The following is an 8,811-nucleotide window of genomic DNA, read 5'->3' as shown; positions in this document are numbered from 1 at the left end:
AAAAACCCAACTGGCTTCTTTATTTGGTACAACCAAAACTCTTTCGTGTTTTCAATTAATATCTAATGGCTCCTACTACTTCGTATTTGTTTTGAGAAAATATCAGTGAACTTTTGATCTCATACAACTCATTTTTAAATCATACTACTGTCGACCTGTAGCTTAGTATCAGTAGAGACAGCTCAATTTTTTTCCAAGTGAGATAGAAATTAAATTCTATAATTTTAACTACTGATCCTCCGCTTTGGTGTTACGAGTTTCCAAAAAACCTGGTTTTTCCATGTTTGCCTAATTATGAGGTTCAATTTTGTTTGCTTGTCTAATTATCAGATTAATGATAGGTCCACATGATGTCTAAAGATTGCACAATCCAATATGTTTAATGTTTTGGTAAATATCTTATGGTTTCGACGGTTGCGACACAGGTCTCCTGAAAGTTTATTCGAATTTTTAGTATTAACCGGTGTTATTTTTTTGTTCGTTATAATATTTAACTAATATTTTAAAGGGCTGAGACACTTTGTTTTCACAAGAAAGTTTATGAGTTTTATCTAAGGGTCAGTATTTCGTTTAAAATGCCTTTATTTGATCGCAGTTTTTATTTAAAATTAAACTCTCGGTTTTAATGGCTTTAACACTGAGGTTTCATATAATACTTTGTTAAATTTTGAGTTCCAGCCATTTCATTGTTTTTTATAGTCTACGGACTTAGTTTCACCGAGAACGAGCCCAAGTGTATTCCAAAAGGGTTCTAAGTCAATCTAATTTTCTTATTTGAAAGCTTTTGCTTTTCATGAGCTTTGGAATCATTTGTTTAAAAAATCAATTCTTCAGCTTTGTCAATTTATCTTATTTCCTTCAGTGGTAGCTTAGTCTCAGTAAAGGCAGGTCGTATCATTTTCCTAGCGAGCGAAAGTCCAACTTTCATAACTATTTGGTTTTCGAATAATGATTTCGTAGCTTTAAATGCGATTTTGGATATCTGCGATGTCCAAGTTTTCAGATTGTTCTTTGTTTCCTTGCCGCAACAACAAACTAATGGGGATCTCGTTTGGGCGTTGAAGGGTTGCATAATTGAGCTAATATTTTTTAGTGAAAAAATTGTCGTTTTAACGGCTGCCACTTCGTTTTCTCGCTAAATTAAAAAGATGTTTTTGTTGTTCTTTTTGGAGTCGTAAAACATTATCTGAATGACAGGTGCGAATTGCTGCCCTAAGATGTAAGAAATAACAGATTTCAAATGATTCGAAAATTATAAATCAAGAAGTATAAATGAACCTTATTAATTATTTCAGTTGATACAAAATAGTTTTAATCGCTTGGAAAATATTGGTTTAAAAATGGAAGTTTATTTTTGAACTTTGCCCTTTCTGCAATTTTTTTAAACTGCTCATAAAAGTCTCATTAAGAAGAGGTTTAATATCTTTTTAGCAATGTAGAGGTCATTTTGTTTACTTAAGTGTTATCTAGTGCCATTTTGATGTTATTATTGTTTTCTTTTAAACAAAGACGTCTAGTCTTGAGTGCAATTATTTTTAATTTTACGTTTTTGTTGTCTCTTATCTCATCACTCGCAGGTTTCAATAACCATCTAATGCGGCACTTTCATTTAGTGGTTTGTTGAACAATATGACTCGTTGAAAGTTTTATCTGTTCAATTGGTAGACCATTAAGTCAACAATGCAGATGCGCGGGGTCGGAAAACTATGTGCAAACGCACATTAACCAGCCTCCTTGTTATCTTAACTGACCCTTTCCACACATGCTTATAAAACAATCAGGGAAAACGTTGATATTTTCGAGCATATTTACTCAATAAATAAGTCGATGAGTTATTGTTGCCTTTCGAGCAGCTTCGGTTAACTCTCACTTAAAGACTAGTAAAACTTCCGCGCGTTACCTCTTTAACCCCTTTTCGAGGACGAAAAGACAAATCGTCAAACAATAAGTCGGTAGTACGACCAACAGGACCAATATTAACGCTTCGACAAAGCGTAAACAAAAAATTGAATTCAATTCTTGTATTTTGCTTGCACTTTCTGTTCTTTTTGCAGACTCATGACTCAGTCTCACAAAACAAAAACCCAACTGGCTTCTTTATTTGGTACAACCAAAACTCTTTCGTGTTTTCAATTAATATCTAATGGCTCCTACTACTTCGTATTTGTTTTGAGAAAATATCAGTGAACTTTTGATCTCATACAACTCATTTTTAAATCATACTACTGTCGACCTGTAGCTTAGTATCAGTAGAGACAGCTCATTTTTTTCCAAGTGAGATAGAAATTAAATTCTTTAATTTTAACTACTGATCCTCCGCTTCGGTGTTACGAGTTTCCAAAATACCTGGTTTTTCCATGTTTGCCTAATTATGAGGTTCAATATTGTTTGCTTGTCTAATTATCAGATTAATGATAGGTCCACATGATGTCTAAAGATTGCACAATCCAATATGTTTAATTTTTTGGTAAATATCTTATGGTTTCGACGGTTGCGACACAGGTCTCCTGAAAGTTTATTCGAATTTTTAGTATTAACCGGTGTTTGATGTTTTTGTAGTCGTCCAAAAAATTCTAGATCATGAAAGATCTCAAGGGTTTCTTTTGGATGTACTAATTAACCAATTTAGTAATATCGTATAACAGCTAATGGTTTCAATGACTTCCTGACAAAACATTTTCAAGAAAACGACTTTTGAACCTTTTGATTTTTTTCTCACTGACATGATCTAATTTTGTTTCATAATCGATCGGTACTGCAAAACTCATGCTGAAGCAAATATTATTTTTTTGTTCGTTATAATATTTAACTAATATTTTAAAGGGCTGAGACACTTTGTTTTCACAAGAAAGTTTATGAGTTTTATCTAAGGGTCAGTATTTCGTTTAAAATGCCTTTATTTGATCGCAGTTTTTATTTAAAATTAAACTCTCGGTTTTAATGGCTTTAACACTGAGGTTTCATATAATACTTTGTTAAATTTTGAGTTCCAGCCATTTCATTGTTTTTTATAGTCTACGGACTTAGTTTCACCGAGAACGAGCCCAAGTGTATTCCAAAAGGGTTCTAAGTCAATCTAATTTTCTTATTTGAAAGCTTTTGCTTTTCATGAGCTTTGGAATCATTTGTTTAAAAAATCAATTCAGCTTTGTCAATTTATCTTATTTCCTTCAGTGGTAGCTTAGTCTCAGTAAAGGCAGGTCGTATCATTTTCCTAGCGAGCGAAAGTCCAACTTTCATAACTATTTGGTTTTCGAATAATGATTTCGTAGCTTTAAATGCGATTTTGGATATCTGCGATGTCCAAGTTTTCAGATTGTTCTTTGTTTCCTTGCCGCAACAACAAACTAATGGGGAGCTCGTATGGGCGTTGAAGGGTTGCATAATTGAGCTAATATTTTTTAGTGAAAAAATTGTCGTTTTAACGGCTGCCACTTCGTTTTCTCGCTAAATTAAAAAGATGTTTTTTTTATTTTTCTGTTTTTGTTGTTCTCTTTGGAGTCGTAAAACATTATCTGAATGACAGGTGCGAATTGCTGCCCTAAGATGTAAGAAATAACAGATTTCAAATGATTCGAAAATTATAAATCAAGAAGTATAAATGAACCTTATTAAATATTTCAGTTGTTACAAAATAGTTTTAATCGCTTGGAAAATATTGGTTTAAAAATGGAAGTTTATTTTTGAACTTTGCCCTTTCTGCAATTTTTTTAAACTGCTCATAAAAGTCTCATTAAGAAGAGGTTTAATATCTTTTTAGCAATGTAGAGGTCATTTTGTTTACTTAAGTGTTGTCTAGTGCCATTTTGATGTTATTATTGTTTTCTTTTAAACAAAGACGTCTAGTCTTGAGTGCAATTATTTTTAATTTTACGTTTTTGTTGTCTCTTAGTCTCATCACTCGCAGGTTTCAATAACCATCTAATAAGGCACTTTCATTTAGTGGTTTGTTGAACAATATGACTCGTTGAAAGTTTTATCTGTTCAATTGGTAGACCATTAAGTCAACAATGCAGATGCGCGGGGTCGGAAAATAATGTGCAAACGCACATTAACCAGCCTCCTTGTTATCTTAACTGACCCTTTCCACACACGCTTATAAAACAATCAGGGAAAAAGTTGATATTTTCGAGCATATTTACTCAATAAATAAGTCGGTGAGTTATTGTTGCCTTTCGAGCAGCTTCGGTTAATTCTCACTTAAAGACTAGTAAAACTTCCGTGTGTTACCTCTTTAACCCCTTTTCGAGGACGAAAAGACAAATCGTCAAACAATAAGTCGGTAGTACGACCAACAGGACGAATATTAACGCTTCGACAAAGCGTAAACAAAAAATTGAATTCAATTCTTGTATTTTGCTTGCACTTTCTGTTCTTTTTGCAGACTCATGACTCAGTCTCACAAAACAAAAAACCCAACTGGCTTCTTTATTTGGTACAACCAAAACTCTTTCGTGTTTTCAATTAATATCTAATGGCTCCTACTACTTCGTATTTGTTTTGAGAAAATATCAGTGAACTTTTGATCTCATACAACTCATCTTTTAAATCATACTACAGTCGACCTGTAGCTTAGTATCAGTAGAGACAGCTCAATTTTTTTCCAAGTGAGATAGAAATTAAATTCTATAATTTTAACTACTGATCCTCCGCTTTGGTGTTACGAGTTTCCAAAAAACCTGGTTTTTCCATGTTTGCCTAATTATGAGGTTCAATTTTGTTTCTTGTCTAATTATCAGATTAATGATAGGTCCACATGATGTCTAAAGATTGCACAATCCAATATGTTTAATGTTTTGGTAAATATCTTATGGTTTCGACGGTTGCGACACAGGTCTCCTGAAAGTTAATTAAAATTTTTAGTATTAACCGGTGTTTGATGTTTTTGTAGTCGTCCTAAACATTCTAGATCATGAAAGATCTCAAGGGTTTCTTTTGGATGTACCAATTAACCAATTTAGTAATATCGTATAACAGCTAATGGTTTCAATGACTTTCAGACAAAACATTTTCAAGAAAAGGACTTTTGAACCTTTTGATTTTTTCTCACTGACATGATCTAACTTTGTTTCATAATCGATCGGTACTGCAAAACTCATGCTGAAGCAAATATTATTTTTTTGTTCGTTATAATATTTAACTAATATTTTGAAGGGCTTAAACACTTTGTTTTGACAAGAAAGTTTATGAGTTTTATCTAAGGGTCAGTATTTCGTTTAAAATGCCTTTATTTGATCGCAGTTTTTATTTAAAATTAAAATCTCAGTTTTAATGGCTTTAACACTGAGGTTTCATAAAATACTTTGTTAAATTTTGAGTTCCAGCCATTTCATTGTTTTTTATAGTCTACGGACTTAGTTTCACTGAGAACGAGCCCAAGTGTATTCCAAAAGGGTTCTAAGTCAATCTGTTTTTGTTTTAAATTGAAAGCTTTTGCTTTTCATGAGCTTTGAAAACATTTGTTTAAAAAACATCAATTCTTCAGCTTTGTCACTTTATCTTATTTCCTTCAAGGATAACTTAGTCTCGGTAAAGGCAGGCCGATTTTCCTAGCAAGCGAAAGTCCAACTTTCATAACTGTTTGGATTTCGAATAATGATTTCGTGGCTATAAATGCGATTTTGGATATATGCGATATCCGAGTTTTCAGATTGTTCTTTGTTTCCTTGCCGCAACAACAAACTAATGGGGAGCTCGTATGGGCGTTGAAGGGTTGCAAAATTGAGCTATTAATTTGTTTAGTGAAAACATTGTCGTTTTAACGGCTGCCACATCATTTTCTCGCTAAATAAAAAGATAATTTTATTTTTCTGATTTTGTTGTTCTTTTTGAAGTCGTATAACATTATCTGAATGACATGTGCGAATTGCTGCCCTAAGATGTATGAAATAACAGATTTCAATTGCTTCCGCAATTATAAATCAAGAAGTATAAATGAACCTTTTTAATTATTTCAGTTGAAACAAAATGGATTTAATCGCTTGTAAAATATTGGTTTAAAAATGGAAGTTTATGTTTGAACTTTGCCCTTTCTGCAATTTTTTTTAATTGCTCATAAAAGTCTCATTAAGAAGAGATTTAATATCTTTTTAGCAATGTAGAGGTCAATTTTTTTACTTGAGTGATATCTGGTACCATTTTGATGGTATTATTCTGTTTTCTTTTAAACAAAGACGTCTAGTCTTGAGTGCAATTATTATTTTTTTAATTTTACGTTTTTGTTGTCTCAATCTCATCATTCGCAGGTTTCATCAACCCTCTAATGCGGCACTTCCATTTAGTGGTTTGTTGAACAATATGACTCGTTGAAAGTTTTCTATCTGTTCCTCATTTGGTAGACCATTAAGTCAACAATGCAGATGCGCGGGATCGGAACATAATGTGCAAACGCACATTACCCAGCCTCGTTGTTATCTTAACTGAACTTTGCCACAGACGCTTATAAAACAATCCGGGAAAAAGTTGATATTTTCGAGCATATTAACTCAATAAACAAGTCGGTGAGTTATTGTTGCCTTTTGAGCAGCGTCGGTTAATTCTCATTCAGAGGCTAGTAAAACTTCCGGGCGTTACCTCTTTAACCCCTTTTCGAGGACGAAAAGACAAATCGTCAGACAATCAGTCGGCAGTACGACCAGCAGGACGAATATATATCGCTACAAGCTTCGTTTGAGCTCAATTAAAAATCGCCTTTACGCAATAATTTTAGTCCACGCAATAACCTATGGTGAAACGTACACTTACACTAGTAGATCCCTAAAAGAACGGGAAAACGACATAATACCCCCGAGATTTCCAAGTTACCGATGACAAAAAGTCGATTCGGTCAGACAAAAAAAAACCAAACGGACCAAATAAAGGCTACAAACTTCTTGGCTACAAAAACAAATGTAAGGGCAAAACTCATTTAACAGATATATGGCAAACGCAAAAAAAACGCGGAGCAGCTTTCAAAAATAGAATAGACAAATATCAGTAAAACGCTTTTTGGTTTTTTGATAAGAGACATTTATAAAATCAAAATAACAGTTCATCGAAAGCTATGTTACAAAAGTGAATTATTTCTAGGATATTCCATATACATTTATATACAACACATTATACTATGTCTAGTTACTGACACATGAAAATAAATCTGAAGAAAAAAATATATTTTAAGGTTTGCAACTATCTGACAAACAGTGTTAAGAATATTGGCCGATAGACATCCTACGTCTCTGGATAAAAAGACAACTGCTGAAAAAGAAAGCTCATCCTGTTTTGATTGGAATACCGGTTTGCAAATTCAAAAGCGTTTTCATAAACTCGTAAACCGTAAATGATACTGAAGTCTGGGGAATGATTCTCATGTAATTAATACTCAACCCTTTATAGAGCCCATTAATTATTCCATGTTCTTTATAGACGAACTTCATAGTCGAAATGATGTTCTTATACTCTTTCGAGTGAGGTAGAATTCGCGATAGCTGCATTCGACGGCGCGTGACGTCACAAGGATAGGATACAGTCTGGGCTACTGCACCCGCAAAACCCCCAATTACCGAGTGAACAAAACTGCGTAATACCAACTCGTTGGGGTCATTTGCATTGGTCTTACAGATCACGTTCCACCTGGTTTTAAGACACTTCCTTTTCAAAGTCTCGAACGTGTAAAACGATAACCCAGCGTATGGAATCATGCCCAGCCATGACGCTGTAATTCCTCTATAAAATGCTCTCAAACCATCCTCCGCAGTATAGACTTTTCTGAACGTGTCCAAATAACTAGTGTAAATAATATTAGCTTTTGTCTGATAGGCCAGTCGGGATCTGACAAACTCTAAAGGGTAGGTAAAAGTAACGGCAGTAAGACCAGCGCAGGACCCTGGAAGCGCCCTTCCAAAGTGAGAATCGGGTCCGAAAGTGGCGTAAAATATTCGCCGGTACTGCTCGTAGGTAGTAAACTGGAGGGCAGCGTAAGGAAACACTCTTATAATCATGGCCATGTTACCTCTATAAAGTCCAGGCACACCTTCTTCTTTGTAAATGTTGGTCATTATTTTGAAAACTCTTGACTTCTCCTTGTAAGCAGAGCTGTGGACTTGGAGAAGAATCTTGGTTCGGTCCAGAGGCGCAACAGCAGTTTTGGCACAACATCCAGCAATGCCCCCGGCCAGAAAGCTTTTGGAAATGTTCTCCCAATTCATGTTTTGTGATCTTGGAATATCTCTGTACTTGGCAGCAAACGATTGTTGTTGCTTATAATCCTTTTCATTAAGTGCAGTCTGTGGCAATAGTTCTGGAAGTGCGGAATCATTTTTCATCTGGAAAAAAAAACATTTCGTCTTCTGCCGACATTTTCAAGTTTTCAATAAAGTACATAAATATTTCCTACCTCTTTATATTGAATGGAAAATTGAAAAACTAAGCACAACGAAATTATATTTAACCGCCAGATCAATATATATCTGCAGAATTTTCCCGAGTTGACCCATGCATCAAGAAGTTATAAAATTGCAACCTATATTTTGGCGTCTATGAAAAAGTGTAGTCATAGAACTTTCATAAAAGGGAGTTCTATGAAACTTAAATTTTCATGAAATTTTTGAAATCTTAATGAGGAGGGAAAAACTACGTTTCAAAAAACTAATTTAGAAAAACTGAAATTGAAAACTAATTCTATCCCCTAAATTACTCGATGACAGGCAATCATATCAATTGGTAGCGCACCTAGCAAATAACAATGAAAAATATGTAGTCATAGAACTTCATTAAAAAGTTTTGGTTCAATTTTTCTTTAAAAGCACTAAATTATTCACTAATAAGAAAACT

General features: G+C 34.0%; 1 protein-coding gene across 1 annotated transcript; it reads right to left on the bottom strand.

Annotated features, from left to right (window-relative positions):
• Positions 1-7,041: 7,041 nt before the first annotated feature.
• Positions 7,042-8,334, bottom strand: LOC142344060 (solute carrier family 25 member 16-like). Its single transcript, XM_075395536.1, has one exon. It carries the CDS (start codon positions 8,301-8,303, stop codon positions 7,251-7,253), a length of 1,053 nt encoding a protein of 350 aa, XP_075251651.1. The 5' UTR covers positions 8,304-8,334; the 3' UTR covers positions 7,042-7,250.
• Between the last annotated feature and the right edge of the window lie 477 nt (positions 8,335-8,811).

This window comes from Convolutriloba macropyga, chromosome 8 (genome assembly GCF_964194025.1).
Source record: "Convolutriloba macropyga chromosome 8, txConMacr16.3, whole genome shotgun sequence".
In the NCBI taxonomy this organism is placed as follows: domain Eukaryota; kingdom Metazoa; phylum Xenacoelomorpha; order Acoela; family Convolutidae; genus Convolutriloba; species Convolutriloba macropyga.
Note: the sequence above shows the minus strand (reverse complement) of the source record. Positions and strands in the feature narration are given on the sequence as shown.